General features: G+C 52.5%; 8 protein-coding genes across 8 annotated transcripts; 3 read left to right on the top strand and 5 right to left on the bottom strand.

The window, feature by feature from the left end:
* Positions 1–68: 68 nt before the first annotated feature.
* Positions 69–1,094, top strand: CCOS01_07291 (DltD domain-containing protein; the record flags this gene model as incomplete). The annotated part of the gene is made up of 2 exons (XM_060455457.1): positions 69–179; positions 255–1,094. The coding sequence occupies 2 exons, from the start codon at positions 69–71 to the stop codon at positions 1,092–1,094; spliced, it is 951 nt and encodes a 316-aa protein (XP_060313349.1).
* Positions 1,095–1,323: 229 nt separating this feature from the next.
* Positions 1,324–2,272, bottom strand: CCOS01_07290 (uncharacterized protein; the record flags this gene model as incomplete). Its single annotated transcript, XM_060455456.1, has 3 exons — positions 1,324–1,860; positions 1,929–2,146; positions 2,206–2,272. The coding sequence occupies 3 exons, from the start codon at positions 2,270–2,272 to the stop codon at positions 1,324–1,326; spliced, it is 822 nt and encodes a 273-aa protein (XP_060313348.1).
* A 497-nt stretch (positions 2,273–2,769) lies between these two features.
* CCOS01_07289 (uncharacterized protein) lies at positions 2,770–4,354 on the bottom strand (the record flags this gene model as incomplete). Its single annotated transcript, XM_060455455.1, has 3 exons — positions 2,770–3,711; positions 3,808–3,876; positions 4,301–4,354. 3 exons carry the CDS (start codon positions 4,352–4,354, stop codon positions 2,770–2,772), a joined length of 1,065 nt encoding a protein of 354 aa, XP_060313347.1.
* Positions 4,355–5,065: 711 nt separating this feature from the next.
* Positions 5,066–6,691, top strand: CCOS01_07288 (uncharacterized protein; the record flags this gene model as incomplete). Its single annotated transcript, XM_060455454.1, has 1 exon — positions 5,066–6,691. The coding sequence occupies one exon, from the start codon at positions 5,066–5,068 to the stop codon at positions 6,689–6,691; it is 1,626 nt and encodes a 541-aa protein (XP_060313346.1).
* Positions 6,692–7,259: 568 nt separating this feature from the next.
* Positions 7,260–15,007, bottom strand: CCOS01_07287 (PKSN polyketide synthase for alternapyrone biosynthesis protein; the record flags this gene model as incomplete). Its single annotated transcript, XM_060455453.1, has 7 exons — positions 7,260–12,547; positions 12,609–13,641; positions 13,717–14,079; positions 14,184–14,452; positions 14,516–14,567; positions 14,625–14,717; positions 14,792–15,007. The coding sequence occupies 7 exons, from the start codon at positions 15,005–15,007 to the stop codon at positions 7,260–7,262; spliced, it is 7,314 nt and encodes a 2,437-aa protein (XP_060313345.1).
* A 1,544-nt stretch (positions 15,008–16,551) lies between these two features.
* Positions 16,552–17,848, bottom strand: CCOS01_07286 (tat pathway signal sequence; the record flags this gene model as incomplete). The annotated part of the gene is made up of 2 exons (XM_060455452.1): positions 16,552–16,990; positions 17,064–17,848. 2 exons carry the CDS (start codon positions 17,846–17,848, stop codon positions 16,552–16,554), a joined length of 1,224 nt encoding a protein of 407 aa, XP_060313344.1.
* Positions 17,849–18,284: 436 nt separating this feature from the next.
* Positions 18,285–20,064, top strand: CCOS01_07285 (cytochrome P450; the record flags this gene model as incomplete). The annotated part of the gene is made up of 4 exons (XM_060455451.1): positions 18,285–18,525; positions 18,588–19,129; positions 19,196–19,535; positions 19,628–20,064. The coding sequence occupies 4 exons, from the start codon at positions 18,285–18,287 to the stop codon at positions 20,062–20,064; spliced, it is 1,560 nt and encodes a 519-aa protein (XP_060313343.1).
* A 409-nt stretch (positions 20,065–20,473) lies between these two features.
* CCOS01_07284 (uncharacterized protein) lies at positions 20,474–21,174 on the bottom strand (the record flags this gene model as incomplete). Its single annotated transcript, XM_060455450.1, has 3 exons — positions 20,474–20,618; positions 20,699–20,898; positions 20,965–21,174. The coding sequence occupies 3 exons, from the start codon at positions 21,172–21,174 to the stop codon at positions 20,474–20,476; spliced, it is 555 nt and encodes a 184-aa protein (XP_060313342.1).
* Positions 21,175–21,273: the final 99 nt, after the last annotated feature.

The raw sequence follows: 21,273 nt of genomic DNA, 5'->3' as shown, positions 1-21,273 counted from the left end.
ATCTCGGTCACTAGATAGCCCTACCAAACAAGTTCTCTTCCGTCGAATCCTGCGTCTGAACTGCAATAATGAGTACCTTCTTCCGCGACGTGGAATTCCAGACCGTGGACGGGCTGACCCTTAGGGGCTGCTTCTATCCCGCTCCTGGCCGTGGTCCTGCAGCCATCATTACGCCCGGGGTAAGAATCTCATTGTGAAATTCCCTGCTCGTTTTTCGAAGGCTTTCCCCAGGTTGACATTCAGCCCCCGTCTAGTTCAACTGCGTGAAGGAGATGTTCGTGCCAGAGGTGGCCGAACAGTTCCAGCTTGCCGGAATTTCAGCACTCATTTACGACCCACGCAGCCTAGGCCTCAGCGATGGTCAGCCCCGGAACGAGATCGACCCGATGAAGCAGGTCTCAGATTACTCAGATGCGCTGACCTACCTCCGCGGCCTTCCCGAAGTCGATCCGGAGCAGATCTTCTTCTGGGGCCAGTCCTTTGCCGGCTGCGTCGCACTCTGTGCTGGCGCCCTCGACAAGCGCGCACGCATGGTCGTGTCCATCTGCCCACTGCTGGACTTTGAACTCACGCCGCAAAAGTTCCCCCGCGTTCTCGCACGCAGCATGGCCGACCGTGAGTCCCGCGCCGCCGGCAACCCGCCAGTCTTTTTGCCTGTTCTGACCGAGGACGGCGTCAACCCCGCCGGCCTGGGTATTGGCGCCGACAAGGAGGAGTTTGATTACATGGTCAACGCCAAAAAGTACGGCGCCAGTCGCCACGAGAACAGAACGACGCTTCAGTCGTACTACAAGCTCATTATGTGGCAGCCCCATGGTATAATGAAGTACATGTACCAAACGCCCGTTCTCATGGTCATTCCCGAGCTGGATCAGATCTCGCCCCCAGATCAGCAATTTGATCTGTTTGGGACGTTTCCAGGCCCGAAAAAGGCGCACGTATCTGTTGGCAAAGGACATCTTAATGTACTCAGCGGTCCAGAGTTCCCAGACCTGGTTAAGATGCAGGTGGACTTTATCAAGAATGTTTTGGCTGGAAAGGTAGATGAGTATGTGGGTGTTGCGCACGCAACGAGCAATGGCGAGACCAATTGACGGTACTACAACGAGTAAATACAGATTTCTTATCATAGATTCAATGACAATCACCTTGTTTCACACATGAATAAAATATTCGGATTATCATGTCGTTACAATGGTGTACATTAGATAGGGTAGTTACGTATGTTTCCTCTGGAATTCAATGAGTGATCAAGGATCGCTGCGAGACTCGACAGTCTAAGTCTGGAGTAGGTAGACTTAGAAATAGGTCCAATTTCTTTCACTAAACCTCCACTAAGGCAACCGCCGACTCAATCAAATCGCAAATTTCTTCACTCAAGTGTCGCGGAACTTCATGGCCATAACAATGCTCCAACACCGAAGCCCGTTCAGCACATGCCAGCTCTAGCACATCTTTACTATGAAGGTACCACGGATCACGCCGGCCAAATATGTGAACAGTAGGAATGTCCATTCTGACTTCATCCGATGTTGAATGGAACATTTGGTAGAACATGGCTGCGGTCGGCTGTTGACATGCCTGTTCGGTTCTGTGGAAGTCCTCATCGTCGTCATCTTTGAGGTACCTGTCTGGGGTAATAAGATACGTAGGGACCTTGTTAGGACGATTGTACCGAGCAAGGATGCTACAGTCCACATTGCAAGAGACGCCAAAGTAATCCCGCGTGTCAATCCCATACATCAGGCTGTGTGAGAAGGGTAAAGGGGAGCCGATGAGAATGGCAAACTTGAAGAGGGGTGGTGTTGACGGGGTTTCAAGCTGGTGGCGCAAGATCATTGACACCGCGACTGCAGCGCCCTTACGGTCAAGTTTGTTAGACCCCGAGCCCGATATGAGAAGGATGGACTGCTCCCGGTGAAACTTACCTGGCTGAACCCCATGATTCCATCAAAAGGGCCCTTTTCAGCCATGATGGACTTGACGTGACGGTGGGCCGCGGTCACCGACTCAGTAGTCGGCGTTCTATACCAGCAAAGGTACGGGCCCGGATACACCTTGGCTATATCCGCCTCTGGCTTACAAGTGGTCGGACCATCGACAAATGTGAAGTCGTAGTCCGATGGCAGCAAACTCCGAAAGGATTCTGTGAGTTGAATCAGTAGTGCCGATAGCGCGAGATAAGACAGCATGAAAATGACTCACCTGTCTGCGAGGCAAATATCTGGCTGTTGATACCCATGCCATGGAGGCAAAGGATTCGGCACGGCATGTTGGATTATACAGATCATCTATTGGCTGCTGATTGCCACTGAACAATTATTCTGGGTGCTTGGGAGTTTCGGATACTTAAATGCTTACCTCTTCGGGGGCTTTTTGGGTGTCTTTAAGGTTTGCACTTTGAATGGTGGGATGGCAGCTATCTAGTCAGAAGGATGAATTTGAAGGATTTGGCGGCTTGGAACTCCCACCGCACCTAGACGAATCGAGAAAGTCCCTGCCGCCATAGAGTGAAGTCAAACGGGCTATTCCGACCGCCCATTTCTGAATCCTTGTCTCCATAGGCCCCTTGACCTCATCTCAATTGCAGGCTCTCTTATTCTTTCTTTCGTTCATTTGTAGCTAAATGAGCACAAGGAACCTGTCCAAAACCGTGCGTTGCAAATGCATTACTAGGGCTCCTCGCGACAGCATTTTGAAAACATAGCAGAAGGTTGTGTCACAATCAAGTAGAATCACAAATTGTATTTGATTTCATAGGGCAGTATTCTAGATCTTGAGAACAGCCTTTCCAATGTTCTTGCCATAAAACATGCCCACAAATCCATCGGCTGCTTGATCCACGCCGTCCACGACAGTCGACTTCGACGTGAAGCTACCATCATGAATCCACTTTGAAACGTTCTGCATATGCTCCGCGCCATACTTGGGACCAATGTTGGGGTCAGTCACGATGTAACCAGCCATGGTGACTCGCTTCACGGTGATGTTGAAGATATTGGTAACTCCATAGCCCGTGTAAGGGCCTTGAACACGCGAGTACTGACTGATGGCTCCGCAGGCGATGATTCGTCCATACGGGTTCATCTTCAGTAGAGCCGCATCTAGCGTCTCACCGCCGACGTTGTCGTAAAAGATGTCGATCCCGTCAGGTGCAAGACGGGCGAGGCCCTCGTCGACTGTCTCCTTCTTGTAGTTGAAGACAGCGTCGAAGCCGAGCTCACGGACGAGATAGTCGACCTTTTCGTCGGCGCCAACGGAGCCAATGACGTGTAGACCCTCGCGCTTGGCGATCTGCCCAACTACATGGCCCACGGCGCCGGCTGCAGCGGAGACGTATAAGGTCTCGCCTTTTTTGGGCTTACCTATCTCGTAGAGAGAGGCGTAGGCGGCGAGTCCGGGCATCCCCAGGGCAGCAAGGAATGTGTCGAGCGGTAAGTTGAGAGGATTCTCGATCAGATGGGCCCATCCGGCTTGCAAGTCCTCGGCGGTGGCGACGGCGTACTGGCTGATTGGGAATTCCCCCCTGACTATGGCGCCTTGCGGGAATCCTTCGTTTTTGGATTGAAGGATTTTGGCGAGGGCTGTGTTCGGGATGGGCTCATTGAGCTTGTAAGGGCCCATAACCGGCTTCTCAACCATGCGACCCTTCATGTACGGGTCAAATGAGACATACAGAACTTGTACCAAGATGGAACCCCCCAGCAATTCCTAAATCAACGTGTTAGCAAAACGCCATAATTGTACTCCAATGGCCAAGCTGTCAATGACAGACGACTGATATCCGTTGCGTGTGTGCATACTTACCTGGTCAAGATCAAAGTCTCTGCTCTCCACAGCGATATCCTGTCCCGCTACCGTGGGTGTCTCGTGGACCTTCTTGAAGATCAATTACTTGTTTGCCACCATTCTGAAGATTTATGTTGTCTCTCTTGAATCTCTCTAGCTAACCGTGTAATTCAGTCTTGACTCTGCTAACAAAACTCTGTTCACAAGAGGGCCTATTGATGTAGTCTTAGAAGGAAGAACTTGTGATCCGTCGATCCGTGACAGTGGAAAAAGACCCGATCAACCACCCGGGCCTGTCATGCTTGTTTGACAACTGCCTTTTTTGAGTCAGTGGCTGATGGGCCTATTACATGTATTCTATACGATACCGCGGCGTAATGGGCCGATTGGACCAAAGTACTTATCAACTCGCCCGTGGCGGGCGCGGCCGAGCCGAATCATGTAGGCTAGATCTGACAGACGTAAAGTCACCCCCCACGCCCTATGTCATATCCAAAGCATTCAGTCGAACCTTGCTTGGTGCTTCCATGGCTGCGCGTTTTCTTGCGTCGAACATTTCGTTCATGGTTTTCAAATTCGGGTTGTATCACCAGAGTTGTGAGTTGCATTGTGGGATTGTGCCTACATGTACATGAATTGACAGGGGTCTGGCGTCTTCATGCTGGATGTCAAAGGGTCGGACAGGGGGGCGGACTAGAGCCCTCAACCTACTTGAGAATTTCTTGACCATACGCGGGGTAATGCCGGTTAGGTTATCTCCGTCAAGTCATTGTCGTCTTAGGATGAGAATTTGAAAGTGCACATTCTTTAGGAAAACTATGAGGGAGACTTTTGTGAGTGTGAGAGACGGGAAGCCGGACTTGTATCTCGGTCAACGAGCAAATCCTTTAAGTGGAACAAGCTGGATCTCTTGCATCTAATTGGACTGACGACTCCGTAAGGTGCGCGTCCACGGCGTGATGTGCGCCCACGGAGGAACCACGCTATCAACAGACATAAGCCCAGAAGATGTACCTCCATCAAGTAAAGCGCTTACACAGCGCCACATCTCTGCAGACGAAGGAGTCCGGCTGCCTAGTATTCTAGGGAATGCCTGTGGGATGAGTAGCAGATATAAAAGTGAAGGTGCCAAATCTTGTCTGCCTCATATTTGGGTGACGAGTTTTAGCTCGCCTTCCTATGGTTGGGACGGATGCCGGACCATCCAACAAAGGGTGGAAACGGGCAACTTCAACCAGTCGAAGATACATATTACCTTGATAACCTCGTATACGACATGAGCAATACCGAAATACAGCCTGGGGAAGCTAGTCCAGCCCCTGTCACAGAGGGCCAGGGAAGCCGAGACCAGGCGGGGAACCACCCGAACAGGCAATTTAGGCTCCGCAACTCTTGTGACCGCTGTCAGGATACGAAGCTCAAGTGCTCTCAGGAAAAGCCGGCGTGTCGACGGTGTGCCCGACTCGGTCTCCCGTGCGTGTACTCTCCGATCCGCCGGCTCGGCCGGCCTCGCAAACATTCCTCCAATCAGCTAGAGGACTCGACTCAACAACAGCAGCAGCAACCCCGTCAGCAACGGCAACCGCCTCCGCCTCCGCCATCGTCAGCAGTAACATCTTCGGGTGTCGCAGGTGCGAGAGGAGGCGGCCAGGATGAAGATCACGAAGGCGAGGTTGCGAATATGGGACAAAGCCATGGTGGACCAGCAGCGTCTATCCCTTTGCAGAAAGTTCCAACCCCAGCTTATCACGAGACAATTTCGCCCTTCACAGATGCCTTCCTCGACGCCATGTCCGGAGTTAACGATGACGGGGCTAGCACGATAGTGATCCCTAGCGCCTTGCATCAGCCAGTGATAGACAGCAATCATCAGTTTGACGTGGTGATGGACACACTGTTCACGACTGACCCGGCGTCTTCGGAGCCCCTCGCCGCCATCAGTTTGACCGAGACGACGTTTGAGGATCTCCAGAACTGGGCTACCGAACCAAGTCATTACAATACCCCAGTGGACCAACACGAGCAGTTTGGAAGTGAAGCTCTTACTGGCACGACTAAACGCCCTTCGACTTCTACCATAAATTTGTCTGAAAGTAGCGCGGCTGCGGCGGTGGCAGCTGTGTCCGACATATTTGGCCCAGAAGAAACACCAATGCACTTTCACACACAAGCTCCCCCTGTTCCCACATCGGCATTAACCTCATCCTCTCTTACGTGCAGCAACGACTGTTACCGCTGTCTCAGCCAACAGCTTGCTGGTCTCAATAGCCTCACCAACTCCTCGGTCACCCCGAATCTCGACACGATTCTACAAATTGACCGGAATATGCAGGCGCTCACAAAGGGACTCCTTAACTGCCCACATTGCCTAGCAAACGACAGCAGCTTATTACTACTTTCCATCATCATGGACCAGGCGACCCGGCTATTAGATTGCTTCATCGAGAAAGTCAAGCCCAATGTGGCTGTCGTAGATCATCAAAGCTCAATCCGAGGAGGGTCAAGTGCTCCGAACAAGAATACCGCCGGGGATGGCAATATCGGCGTGACGTATCAGAGCACTTACCGCAGCCAGCCCTCCGCGAGCGGAGTCGGACTGGGAAAGCTTTACATACCAGCGCCGGGGGCGACGATGGCGGCGCCCTCTCGCAAACAGTCATTGATACATACGACAGAGTTGCGGATAGGCGACTACGAGGTCTTAGACGAAGACTTGAAGTTGACGTTTCTGAAGCGGCTTGTTTGCCACCGCTTGAGGATACTGGTTGGGATGTTAACAGACCTCCAAAATACTACTGGAGGACATATGAAAGAGATGCAGTGCAGCGCGACTCTCGGGATGTTAAGAGGAGTCATGGAGCGGGTCGAGCGCCTGCGAGGGAAGATGTCGATCAAGTGGTGATTGTGATGATCAAAGCAAAAGTCCAACTTGTATTTGTATTGTTGATCTTATACAGCGAACATTGATAGAAGCGTTTTTCTTTCTGAAGTTGCCGTCTAACGTCTGCGCCCCCGCCCCTCGAGGATTAGTCGGCAACATACAAGATATGGGGAAAAGTCTACACAATTACAGATATATTAGTATGCATATAGAAAGAACTCCCCTGCTTTTTAATATCATACCATGTTGTATTAGTTGAAACCTATACGCTGGTCACCTGACCTTACGGGATAACGCCTGCGCACTGCCAAAATCTATCTATTCTATTCATCCAAAATGGATTTTATAAGGTCTCTTCGAACTAGGATCGCAGAGTAAATACAAATTCAATCCTATCGCTCTTCTCTGAGATACAGAGCAATCCATTATATTGTATCTCGATAGTTACTTGCCCTATAGTGGTGAGATACATCAGTGCATTTATCAATTGGAACAAAGACTTTACTCCCTATCAGAACCCTACTTGAACAAAAGACAAAAAATCATGATCACATTGCCCCATTCTTTTGACAGCCCCTACTTACATGGATTATGCCTCCGCTAACGCCTGACTTGCAATCTCGGGTGGCGTTAGCGCGCTCCTAGCCACGATCCTCGGCCCCAACTTCGTGAGCGGGCTCGGGCTCAGAATATCAAACACAGACACGTCGCATCGTAGCTCCTTGAAGATCCAATTGCGCACCTCGACCGCCTTGAGCGAGTCAACACCAAAGCTATACAGCGGCCTCTCCTCATCGATATCGTCTGGACTGGCCGTCATGGCCGCCGCGAGGTTCGCCTTGAGAGCGCTGAGAACCACAACAACAGCCTCTTTCAACGTCTTTGCCCGGCTCAACTCGTCTCCGAGTCTCTCCGCGTTCGCGCCGTTAGGGTCTGCGCTAGCCGCAGACGACCCAGTTCGCGCGATGCGGTGCTCAAACTTGCGGTCTTGGGGCCACGCTGCGCGACCGTCGCGCTTCACATCGTCCGTGATGCCGACGAGGAGCTGCTCCGGCAGATCCCTGGCACTCTGGCGGAGGACGGCTTCGATGACGGCCTGCATCTCGTCGTCGGTCACCCTCGCCGACTCCCAGTGGCCGTATTTTCTGAGGTAATCGTCGGCCGTAGACGTGGCATTGAAATGGCTCGCGTCCGTCACCAGCCCAACGTTCAACGTCGTCGCCGCTAGCCCCAGAGACCGACGGTGAAGCGCGATGGCATCCTCGTACGCGTTGCCCGCGCAGTAATTTGCCTGTCCGCTGTTACCGATGATGCCGGACATGGAGGACAGAAGAATGAAGAAGTCGAGGTCTGTGGGCACCGTGGAGTGGAGATTCCACGTCCCCACAATCTTAGGACGCGTCGCGGTGTTCCATTTCTCGATGGTCATATTCTGCAAGATGGAGTCTTGAAGGACCATGGCGCATTGGATCACGCCTCGAAGCCTTCGTCCGCTCGTTTCACATCTTCGTATCGCATCTTCAACTTCTGAGTGTATTGTGACGTCGCATTTGGGAGTGTCAACCTCGCAGCCGAGATCGCGGATGTCCTGGATGGCGTCTTCTTGCCTAGCGTTCACGACGCCAGATCGCGATAGAAGGACCAAGCGCCGAGCGCCATGAAGAGCCATGTTCTTCGCGATAGTTAGGCCGAGAGCACCTAGGCCACCGGAGATGAGGTAACTTGCGTCGGCATCCAATTGGGGCGGAGCCGGCGGTCGCGGTAAAACCGGCACCACGGCTTTTTCCCCAAGCTCGATGACAATGTTGCCCTGCTCGACGGTAGCTGAGGATAAGATGTCGCTCAGGTCTTTCACGGCGCGTACAGTAGTCACAAGAGACCGTTCTTTCACAAGTCCGGACCGCAAGAATCCGAACGCCATGGCGAGCAGCCGGGCGCGCCTCTCACGGGGGAGCTGTCTGACATCGACAGACGAGATGGAGACGTTGCGCTCGAATACAGCGGCGCTAATGTCCTGGGGACGAGCCCTATCGGTGCCGATGCGCACGAACCGGCCCCAGGAAGCAACCGTCTTCGTGGCTGAGTACAATGATGTGCCCGACGCAGCGCTGATGACAATGTCGACGCCGTGCCCGGAAGTTAGCTTCATGGCGGTCGTTGAGACGGTGTCACCGTCCTCTGCTCGGATGATTTGGCTCTGGGGAATGTTGTACTCGGTCAATAGCTCCGATGCCGTCTCATCGTTATTGGCTGTGATAAACACCGCTGCCGCACCTAGCTGTGTCGCAATCTGAAGGGCAGCAAGTCCAACGGCATCATGCACGGCGTGTATCAGAACGGTCTCGCCTGCTGCAAGACGACCAACTTCAACGATGGCGTGGTAGGCCGTCATGAAGCTCAACGGTAGAGAAACGGCGAGCTCAGACTTGACATCATCCGGAATCTTCTGGACCAGGCTGAAGTGCTGTCTGATATGTGTCTTGAATGCGCTTTCATCAACCAGGACTACGACTTCATCGCCAATTTTGAGGTTCGGGACCTCGGAACCAAGACGGACCACACGTCCCAGAGCCTCCGTCGCCATTGTGGTACCAAATTGGCCTGATGATCGAGTAAGGTCAGAGCCGTTGATGCATATGTGGCTGGTCTGGATCTCAATCCCCTCGTTGTTGAGAGGTTCACTCTGGGTTGTGTCCGCGATCCAGACACCGGACCCAGCGACGTCAAACTTCAAAGGAGTTGAGTCCCCAGCCTCGCCAGCCGCCCACAATCCGCCTGGAACCGACTTCAGCTGACCAGAACGCAACGCCAGTTCATGGTCAGAGGGCAAGTCTGCCACGGCCCGAGGAATCAGAAGCCTGCCTCCAGACTCGAGAAACTCCATCTCGTTATTCTTCCCTTTGTATAGGTCTTTCCTGCTAAGGCTCAACACCTCCAATGCCAAGTTTGTCTGTTCTTCAGGGCCGAGTTCCGAAGTCATAGAGAGATCTAGATGTGGGAGCACGATTTGCGGCACCTCGGTTCGAACAGTGCGCAGCAAGCCGGTGGTAGGGGAGAAGGCCAGTGACGCCTCACTTCTGTCGGCGATGCCGCCGTTCGTCAGCCATAGAAGGTACTTGGCGCCGAAAACCAAGGATCGGAATTCGTCTAGGTCTTGGGCATTTAGATTGATTGTCCAAGGCTCATCGAACTCCAGAAGGGAGATAAAGATCTCAGATCCAGAAGTGGCGGCCTCGGAGAGGAGGCAGCTCTTGACCGCGACCCCTGAGCTCTCCAATTTCCGTTTCAAGACCTCCTGGACTCTCAAAGCTGCCGTCGAAGGCGAGAGTCGGACAATCAGGTTGATCTCGGAAATGTCCAGCTTCTTCTGGACCTTTGTTGAGGAAACGATTGCGTTTTTGAAGTCGATATCAACCGGGGCGAAGCCGGCGCCACTTAGATAGTCGGCGGCAGACACCTTGTCTCCAACTAAAGCGACTCGACCACCGGGATGTAGAAGGGATTTGATGTGAGATAGCCCGATGTCCCCATCACCATCGAGCAACTGTCGACTGTCCCCGATGACGATGTCAAACATACCCAGGTCCTCAACAAGTTGATCGGACGAATCCTCTGCTAGGGCTGCAGTTGATGGCACGTATATAAGATCGGAACTATTGGGCAGCGGAAATTGCCTCGCTGCAAGCTGGGAAAGCAATTGCCTTGCAAGCTCTTGAGACGGCGCAGCAAACTTGATGTCGGCGGCGCGAAGGCCTCGCTCCTCTTGCGGTGCGAAGATGGTTGCCAAAGATTGCAGTTCATGGTTCTCCTCGGCATGAAGGACAAGAAGCCTCAAATCTGCCTCTTTATAGGTAAGAAGTTCCAAGTACGCAGCCAAGTCAGGGTTGCTCAGACCGGTGAAACGATCATGACATCCACCTGCACAGAGGACCTGTGATGCTACCTTGCCCGCAAGCGCATCGACGTCTTCCTTCCACTCAAGTCGGCCGACCCTCTTTGGTGTTTGAGAGAAGGGCGACGAGGAGCTCTGAGACTTATCATCAGTGGATGATACCTGACGGACCACCATGTTCCGCATAACGATCTTGGGTCCCGACCAGCTCTCATCCGAGATGATGATATCGCCACACGCCTCTCTGGAGTTGGTCTTCCTCGCCTTTGAGAACCCGACGTACTTGGATCCCGCACCAGAAGGCTGGTCCGTCGCGATAAAGATGGTTTCGACCGTCACCGGAATGGATGCTTCGTCCATGGGATATCCTTCAAAAAGGGCGATGAAGATGAGGTGGAAGATTGCGTCGAGCGTTGCCGGGTGGATATGGTGCGGGAATTCGACGCCCTGTGGCATCGTAGACTTGGTGTCCGGGATGGACACAGTCGCAAGACCTGTTTGCTCACCCGGCAGTATGGTGGCGTCAACGACATTGGTGAACAAGGGCCCGTAGTCCATGCCGATAGACTTCAGCTGGTCGTAGAAGGCTGCGACATCAAGCTTCCTGGAGGCACGCTTCTTCATGTCCTCGAAGCTCTCTGCCCGGGCTTGCCAGTCCTCAATGTTGGAACCCGTGTCCTCGTAGATAGTGATGACAGTACCGGACGAGTGTTTCTGCCAGGTCCCGCCAGATGGGATGGAAAAGATGGTCCAGTGATACTTTTCAGGGAGCATTTCGTCTGGTCGCATGCTCAAGTGAGTCTCGACGGCATCATCATTGGGGACCACCAATCCTCTCTCGAAGCTGACCTGGCCTAACTCGACGCCCGTAATCTTCTTTGTTCTATTCGAGTCATTCTCGGCAATTTCTAGGGCGGCTTCGAGGACCATGATCAGCATGCCCGCAGCCGGGTACAGGATTGTGCCAGTAATGACATGGCCACCCATCCACGGCTGCTCCTCCAAGCGCAAGGGGGTTCGCCACCTGGGCTCAAAGGGGTTCTGATTAGGAACCCCGATGCCTAGGAGATCCCTCCTGGGCCTCTTTTGCTTTCTGACTGCGAGGCTCTCAGGTGTCTCGTGCCAGAAGCGTTTGCTGTGTTGCCAAGGGTACGGCGGCAAGTTGGCCAAAGACCGGGCGCTCCGGTGATCAGGGTCTTCGTTGACCTTGAGCAGATCGACATTATGGCCAGTGGCCCATAGTAGACCCGCAGCCTCAAGCGAGGTAATCATGGCGTTCTTCTTTCTCTTGAGCATGGAAGTGTATGTCAGGTCCGATGAGAGCTTCGAATTGACAGCCTTCATGATCTGGTCTAGCGGCCCTTGGAGCGTTCCCGCAGGGCCAATCTCAACGAAACCGGTCCATCGCACCGGGACCTTCCTCTGTCTTCGTGCGGCGTTGGCTCCCTCCCCAAGAGTGGAGTGAGTGAGCAATGCCTCCACGGCACCCTTGAAAAGTACGGGTGAGACCATGTTCTTGACCCAGTAGGCAGCGCTCAGCTGTGACGGGCTCGCCAAGACCTCCTCCGTAACCGAAGAGAACATTGGCGCTGTGAATCGATCCTTCAGTTCCAGCTCGCCCATTGATGCCAGAAAGTCGTCTGCGATGACCTCCATGTGTGCCGAGTGGTACGCCATCTTCACGCGGAGCTTCCTCGCGAACTTGCCCCTTTGCTGAAGCACAGCCTCAAGCTTGCCGATAGCATCCTCATCGCCCGAGATGGTTACGCTCGAGGGACTGTTGATGCAGGCCACCGTAGCGATCTGTTCAGGGGAAGAGAACTCCTCTACGACTGACTGCGCCTCGTCGGCGGTCAGGCCCGCAGCTAGCATGGTGCCCCGGCGACCTCCGAGACGGCGCTGAATCTCCTCAACGTAAAGACCGCGAAAGTAGGCAATTTTAATGGCGCTGGCATGGGATATTCCGCCTGCAGCATAAGCAGCCGCTGTTTGTACACACATGTCAGCTTGAAGTCGCATTATCATCCAGTGTTGGATAGTTCTTACCAATCTCACCACTTGAGTGCCCAACAGTACCTTTCGCCGTCAAACCCCAGTGACCAAGTAAGTCGACCAGGGCAACCTGCAACACGGTGCAGATGGGCTGGCAGAACTCGGGGATGTCCAATCTGGAGCCATCCTCATCGCACAGTAGCTCGATAGCGTTCCACTTGCATCCGAGTGCGTCAAGGTATCCCTGCGATCTGAGAACGCTCTCCTTGAATGCAAGAACATCAAGCAACTCCCTCCCCATGGTCGCCCATTGCGCACCTTGCCCAGTGAACACAAACGCCAGCGTCCCGTTCTTTGCTGAGCGTTTCAATGTCGCCGGCGCCGCGGAAACACCGCTCGCGAGATCGTCTACAGTCGACGCGACCGCGAAGCTGCGGAATGGGTGTTTGGTGCGCCTGGCTGCCAGAGTGTAAGCCATTTCGTGAACGAAGCTGCCGTCCCGGTGCTGAGACTTCGCCGCGAACTGGGTGTATGCACTGGAGAGCCTCTTGATCCCGGCCTGGTCGTGCGCTGAGAGAGCGAGGACCTTGGGGCGTCCGTAAACGCTTCCGAGCTGTTTACCTACGTCCCGATGATTGCGCACGTCGCTGATTCCGCTGTCTCCGCTTTCGGATGAAGTAGATGTCCCTCCGTCGACCGACACGGCCGTCTGGTGGTTACCGACCAAGTTACGCGACTCCAGATAGTGATGAGCGTCATCCAGGATGACGTGGGCGTTGGCGCCCCCGAAACCGAACGAGTTGATGCTTGCCCGGCGGAGACCCGAGACTGGCCATGGCATCGTCTCGAGCGGCAATGCGAGACCCCATTCATCAAGTCGGAGCTTCGGGTTTAATACCTCGAAACCGGCGTTGGCAGGTATATACCCTTTTTCCACGGCCAAAACCGCCTTCACAACGCCAGCTAGGCCGGCACTACCTTCGGTATGGCCGATATTGGTTTTAACGCTGCCTACGTGTAGGGGAGTCCGTGTCCCTCTTCTCGAGGGGCCAAATACGGCTCCAACGGCGCTCAACTCCAAAGGGTCCTGTATGCAGAGGGAAGCCTCGTTAGTGATTCTCTCAGGTTATGATGCGACCAAGAAAAATTGGGATGAACTAACTCCAAGGGGTGTTCCTGTGCCATGGGCCTCAAAATAGCCCGTGTCGTCGTACGAGAGCCCCGCGGCAGCATAGGTAGACCGAATCAGCGCGGCTTGCGCGTCGCTGCTGGGCATCGTGATCCCAGGTGTGTGACCGTCCTGGTTAACGCCGGTGCCCCTAACCACAGCTCGAATAGTGTCGCCGTCGGCAAGAGCATCCTTTAGGCGCTTGACAACGATGGTGGTGATGGCTTCTCCTCGTGCATAGCCGTTCGCCCGGGCATCAAATGAGTGGCTGATACCGTCAGGGCTCAACATGTGCATTGCAGATAGCTGAGAGATGAAGTTTGGATGAAGGATCATATTGGCACCACCGACCAACGCCTGTACAGATGGTCAACAAGTCATTCATCAACATAGAATACCGTGCCTATTGTTTGTTGACCGGTTCTGGGAAGCAAGTTGGGATACGGGGGTCTTGAACGTACCTGTCGCGACTCTCCTGTCCGGAGAGATTGGCAAGCCAGATGGAACGCGTATAAACTGGATGAACAAGCAGTGTCCAACGCGAGACTAGCGCCATGCAGATCGAAGAACCATGAAATGCGGTTTGCCAACATAGCTCGGCTAGTTCCGGAAGCAGCATTATGTGGGAGGTTGTAAATATCGGTTTGGGAGACCATTTCATAGTCGTTTGTCATCACACCGACGTAAACTGATGTGTCGCTACCGGCCAGTTTCTCCATGGGAATGCCGGCTAGAACGCGACTGTCAGCAACTGTATTCTTCTCTTCTATCGTCTCTAATAAGAAATGCATACCGTTTTCGAACCCTTCATAGGCTACTTCCAGCAGTTTCCTTTGCATTGGGTCCTAGGACACCTTGTCAGATAACGATTCGAGTGACTGCGTCAAGTGCAGGGTATTTACCATGCCGGCGGCCTCCTTGGCCGTAATAGAGAAGAAGGGAGCATCAAGAACACCTGGGTCCTCGTCCAGGAAGAAACCGCTGTCAGGCTGGATCTACAGATGCATCCTATCAGTAACCGCAGTTTTTGAAAGGCAGAACGCCGAAGCGATCCATTTCTTCCACTTACAGCTCCCTTTCTTTCGTGACTGGGATGTCGCCATGCTTCAGCATTGAAACGGTCTTCGGGAACCTCTCCGTGGCCCTTTCTGGCGTTGTTGAGAAGTTCCCAAAAGCTTTCCGGGGTGGAGACGCTTCCTGGAAAACGACAGGCCATGCCTATGATGGCAATTGGCTCTAAGGCGTCGGCACCATCGACCCTGCCTACGACATTGTTCTGCGCCATCTGCGGATCTCGTAAGAGGCCTGCGTTGAGGCTTCCACCTGCACTAGGATACAATGCAGAGACTGTGGTTTTTCGATAGGACTATACAAGTCGCGGGAGCAGGATGAGGGGTTGCGGTCTATCCAGTCTGAAATCAGCGATGAAAGTGTCTCTGGCCAAGGGGCGGAAGCAATGTCCTATTAGTGTAGCAGCCCAGAGGCCTTTTGGATCGCAGAGATTAATACTATGTACCTGGGTCCCGTAGTTTGGCAAAGTAAACATTTCCATATCGTGTATGATAAGCTTACCAATCCTAAACGTGTCGGCGCGCATATGCGTTATGCTTACAGGCGGCTTTTTTGACAATGAAATGCCCCGAGACACTAAGAGCGAGAACCAAAGAAACCCCCGACCAGCAGAAAGGTCTGGTCCAAAAATTCATGAGATTCGAAGCTCTTAATCGAATCTCTTTGACATGGAATTAAAGTCAAGGGCTAATTTCTGGGTGCATTACTTTCCCTGTCCGTGTTCCTCGTTTCCACATGCATCGTTACGGCATCGAGTACTAAAGCCTTACATAGGTATTAACCCCTTCATACCTTCAATATGATTGTCTATATTTCGCTTTTAGAAGGATTGATGACGAACCACGTGTTGACTTGGTCTGACTTGCTATTGTTTCATAAAAGTACCTATGCATAATTTCGAAATAAAGAGAACCAAAGAGAGTCTGAAGTCGAATGAACTGACGTCATCTACCAATTGATGGGATACTTTGATTGCTTTGCTCTTTCTCAATGACGCCTCCCACACGCCATGTTAGATCTGGTTGTAGAGACTTTTTGTAATTTACGCGTAAGTTTTAAGGGGAGGCATCAGTCGCTTAGCAAAAACATAAAGAGAAAAGAGAAATCGAATGAGCCTCTTATTCAACTTCCATCCCGCTGCCTTGAGGATTGAATGGGATCTGTAGACTACCAGGAGTTCTTTCCTGTGACATGAGGTAGGTCGAGAGATCTTTCGATCATGATTTGCCTCATATTATCTGTGACAAGGTATTTCTAGATGCATACATCGAAGTCTTTTTTGACCCAGTCTCCTTCCATAATCGCAAAGATCTGCAAAGTCGCAAAAACGGCGTCATCGCTACATCTTCTCAACGAGCGCCGGCAATCAAGCTATAAAAGCCGAGTCCATCGACTCTAAAAACTTGATCATCCTCTTATATTGTTTCTCATAGACAGGTCTTGCCCCTATTGCTCCCGGCGTTACTTGTCAGTCGATTAATGGGCTTTCTGAGTACACATGATAACTTCGTCTCTACGATTCATGACTATGGACAAAATTCAATAAACGCATTCGAGCTAATGCATACTAAACCATTCTAGAAAGTCGGCACCAGCTCTGGATATCTTGCCGATATCCTTCCCACGCCCCTAACAAGAAAACCTATGGTTGAGGGGCCCTAAAGATAATGCTTATCTTCGCATCCTTTCTTTGACACATGGCCCGCGTATCAAAGCTATTGATGAAAGTATTGTGTACCTTCAACATCAAGGCCCCTTCTATTTGCCCAGGACAGCCTTCAGAACGCTGAAAGGAAGAATCGCGTCCTGATCTCCCCGATTGTTTGCCGAAACCGGATATGCATAGAATGGCGTACACCAAAACATCCACGCAAAAACCCAGACGTAACCAAACACCTTGGTGTACCACGTGTCACGGGCCGAAGCCGGCGCCACCTGCTTCCAAACGTACTGGAAGACGTCCTCGAGGACGAAGCCGAGTGCCTGTACGAGGAAGAACCAAGGTGACCCGGTGCGAGAGACTGGGATACCCGAAGCTATGTCACCCGTCGCATGCTGGAAGGTGGACATGGTGAAGGTGAGGATCACAACAGCATAGCGTGCGAGAAGGGTTCCCCGCGGCAGGCGAAGGACGTCTTTGGCAATCCAGTTAGCTGGAGAGTTGATGCGCTTTCGAACGGACTGGTGCCAGAAGACACTGAGGCGAACGTTAGTGCCACTTCTCTAGAGATGGACTTGGCGCCCTTTTGGAGGGGGGATGAGCCACTTACCCCCAGTAACGGCGCAGTGTGAAGGCCTCGAAGATGGAGTTGAACGGCGGTCGCCACCACTCGACGCCAGACAGGCCAGTTGCGACACATATGATACCCGGGATGTCGAAAAAGAGGATAAGAACCAGGTAGTTGACGAGCCAGAACGAAAACGAGGTAAGCGTTCGCATGATAGCTTCCTCTAGTGTCAGCTGCGACAGCCGCTGCAGAAGCGGAATCTTCTCGTCAGCGAAGACGGATCGCATGGCTGCCGGATCATTGAACGAAGTCATGGCGTCCAGGATCAGATAGACAACCACCACCCTGATGGCAGCGTTGCGGATGTACTTGGCCTTCGACGGCACGTATTTGGGGTCCTTCTTGTCAAATGGTCCAAGATTCGGCACCTCAAAGGGAGTTCCGCTACAGCGGTACGAAGAGGCGGCGTATATTCCGAAGCCTAAGCGGTTCCAGAAAGTCGCGCGCTCACGCCATGGCTTCGTCTCCCTCTTTTCCATGGCCTTGGGCTGTGGACCGCCGTACTCGAAGTCCCAGTTGCTAAGAAGTACGACATCCCAGTATTGAAGAAAGGTCAGCCAGGCGTCTGAGGCACCAAAGCTCATGTGAAAGCCATTGTTCAGGACATGAGCTGTGGCGACAAAACGAAACACCGTAACCAAAGCGAGTGGCCACAGGGCCAGTCGAATCAACGATCCCGGACGCGTGAAGCCCACGGCGAAAACGATCAGACTGGTCTGGTAGACCAAGAGTGACCAGGGATGAAGGTACCACTGAATATCCGCCATTCTAACTGGATGGCTGTGGAGGGAAGGAAAATAAGACTGGGGGTGCTGAGAAATTGGTCGAAAGGTGCGTTAGCTCTGTATGCTCTGGGTGAATCTTCGACTGAAGGCGCCTTGTCCCCTTTTCTTGCTATTCGAAATCAATACTATCGCAAATTGAAGTGAACATTAAGAAAGCTTCCGATGTACCCAGCTTACTTCTGGGGATTCCCATCCCCGACTGGCCCGGTGTTGCATCTCGGAAATGCCCGACATGTCAGCTTCGCGGAAAGTCCCCGGTCCCTGACCACCAAGATAAACAATATCAACCGGAAGAACAATACGTACTGCACCTGAGATCACTTCACTGTGTCCAAATATTCAATGTCTTTGACCAAAGCTCCTTCGACTGGACTGCCACATCGACCGGTTTAGGGGGATGCCCATCTGGCGTTACACAATGAATCTCGAAGACATCGATACCAATGGTATTCTCAGCCCCCAACCCATTTTTTTAGCCCTACTCCTAGGCTATTCGATCTACGTAACTGGCCTTATCACATACCGGCTTTATTTCAGCCCGATTGCGCATATCCCGGGGTCTAAGCTGACGGCAGCAACTGGTTGGTATGAGACGTACTTGGATGTGTTCAAGGGAGGGCAGTTCACCTTTCAGATCGAAGAATGGCATCGTCAATACGGTAATACGCCTTGTTCGCGGTGTAGTGGAGATTGAAAGTCGAGATACTGACTCCCCGAGCAGGTCCAATTGTCCGAATCACACCTTGGGAAGTTCACATCGCCGACCCAGACTTTTACGAGGTCCTCTTCAACAATAAAACCCGGTACAGCAAGATCGAGAAGCTCCGATATCGGTTCGGGCTACACTTGTCCTCTTTTGACACCATCGACCATGCCCATCACCACCTTCGCCGCTCCGCTATCTCGCCTTTCTTTGCGAAGCAAAAGGTTGCGGGGTTCAGCTCGCAGATGCAGTCCATGGCCGACAAGATGGTCGACCGATTGGCGACCGAGTATAGCGACAAAGTAAAGCCCGTCAATATGAATGAGGCGTACGCGGCATTCGTGTCGGATGCAATCAATTATTACACATTTGCCATCTCGTACAATTTCATAGACTACCCTGATTTTGTCACGCCATTCACGACCTCAATCAGGAAGCTGGCCATGTCTCTCCATATGGCAGGCCATTTTCCCTGGCTTTTGACGATGCTTCAAACGCTCCCGGAGTCGGTCACCCAGATCCTCAACCCGTTGATGGTCCCCGTCTTCCGGTTTCACAATGTGAGTACAGTGTCATTGGGATGTAGTATGAATCAGTTTCTCTGACCAGTGGGCTCCCATCACCAGGAAGTCAAAGACCAAATCATTAAGGTCATTTCAGGGCAGAACACCTCGAATAAAGGTGTCCAACATCGTACCGTGTTCCACGAACTCCTGCAGTCGAATCTGCCGCCGGAGGAGCTGTCCGTCGAGCGCCTTAAGCATGAGGCGGCCAGTATCACAGGCGCGGGCATTGACACGACCAAGACCACATTGGCCCTCGCTACATTCCATATACTGGACAATCCTAGCGTCTTCAAGAGACTGCGCGAAGAGTTGAAGACTCGAATTCCACGCGCCAATGAGCCTATGCCGCCCCTCCACGAACTGGAGAGTCTTCCTTTTCTCAATGCAGTCGTTCAGGAATGTGAGTATCTTCCAATTTCTTGGAAATCTTGGCACCACTTCTTGATGGGCCTCAATAAAGAGATTGAAATCTGAGACTTTGTGTTTCCATAGCTTTGCGACTGGCCTTCGGCATCACACAGCGCCTCTCCCGCATCAGCCCCGACGGCCCCATCACCTACGGATCGTACGTGATCCCACCCAACGTACCTTTCAGCATGACATCATATATACAACACCGCGATCTCAACATATTTCCTGAACCCGATGTCTTTCGCCCCGAGAGGTGGTTGGAGAACCAAAAGACGGCGTCCTGGAAGCCATTGTCGCGGTATCTGGTGCCCTTCGGCAAGGGCCCGCGCATGTGCCTAGGGATGAACTTCGCCATGGCGGAGCTATTTATCGGGCTAGTGACGGTGTTCCGGAGGCTGGATATTGAGCTCTACGACACTGGCAGGGATGCTGTTGACATGGCGGCTGATTATTTCGTGCCCATACCAAAGGAGGGCACGCAAGGCGTCAGGGTTATGGTAATCGGGACAAGTGCGTAGATCGAATTGTATTTGGTTCAATTGTAAAAGGGTACGCGCTGTCAAAAGTCGCTGCACTTGGAGTCAGGTCTATCGTTGTGAATCAAGAAACCCAGATCTCCGCCGACAGCTTGCTGTGTGTCTTGACCAATCTCGACTATATATCGTCGCCTTTGCTTCATGTTACTCGAATTATAATTCTTTATGCTGGAGCACTTGCTCCAAGTTTATCAATACTGTTATCAAGGTGTGTGTACTGTGAGATGCTGAAACTACTCGTTCTCACTAGTCCAGATGATCGTGTAGCATAGGCTTGGCCGCACAGGAATGCTGAAACCTTGAGATGCCATCAAATTGATAGGATTGGCAGGTCAAGAAGTCCGATATATTACACCGTTTTCCCCGCCACTATGGTGCCACCAGAATAACCCTACTTGGACGACTGCACCGACGTATCATCCAAAGGTACATGCTCTCCCGCCTGCACCTTATAGGATCCGGCACCAGGAATCGGAGCCAAAAAGGCCGGACGCTTATCCGCAAAATACTCAAAGTCAGGCTTGAAGTAGTCCAGGCTGTTCCATTAACCAGTTAGTACAAAGCTCTCGGTGCCTAAAACCAAAGAAAGGTACAATGTTGTGAAAAGTTTAATTACCCATGATTCATTAGACCCGTCGGAACGAAGGCGAGCTTCCGCTCCAACATGAGGGGCATCACAATGAGGGTGCATGCGCACTGGCTGCAAAAGTACTTTTCCTTGGGGAACAGCGTTACCGTATCTCCCGGGATAGTGTAGACGGTCTTGTAGCCCTTGGGATCGTCAATCGTCATATTCTCCGCCTGGTATATGATGTACTGCAACCAGAAGACGGTGTGTTAGATACCCGCTAAGGGAATGGGGAGGCGAGGTTGAATCCACACCTGCTGGCCAGTCCCGCCCGAATTCTTGCGGCAATGATCGCAGTAGCAAAACACCTTCTTGAGGGGCTCGCCCGCGAGGTAGAATCGAACCCCGCCGCAGAGGCACGAGCCGGGGTACTGCGTCGACGTGTCTACCTCCGTGGGCAGGCTACCGAGGAATGCATCCAAGTCCGTCTTGCCCCATCTCTTGATTTCTGTGGTGGCGGACATTTGTGGGATTGCCTTGTGTGTAAAGCGTACGTCAATTCAATGAGACATGGAGAGTGGGCTGCTGACGTCTGACAGGCATGGACGTTTTTAATGTTGCGT

Source organism: Colletotrichum costaricense (genome assembly GCF_030867565.1).
Source record: "Colletotrichum costaricense strain IMI 309622 chromosome Unknown Scaffold_7.1, whole genome shotgun sequence".
Classification (NCBI taxonomy): Eukaryota; Fungi; Ascomycota; class Sordariomycetes; order Glomerellales; family Glomerellaceae; genus Colletotrichum; species Colletotrichum costaricense.
Note: the sequence above shows the minus strand (reverse complement) of the source record. Positions and strands in the feature narration are given on the sequence as shown.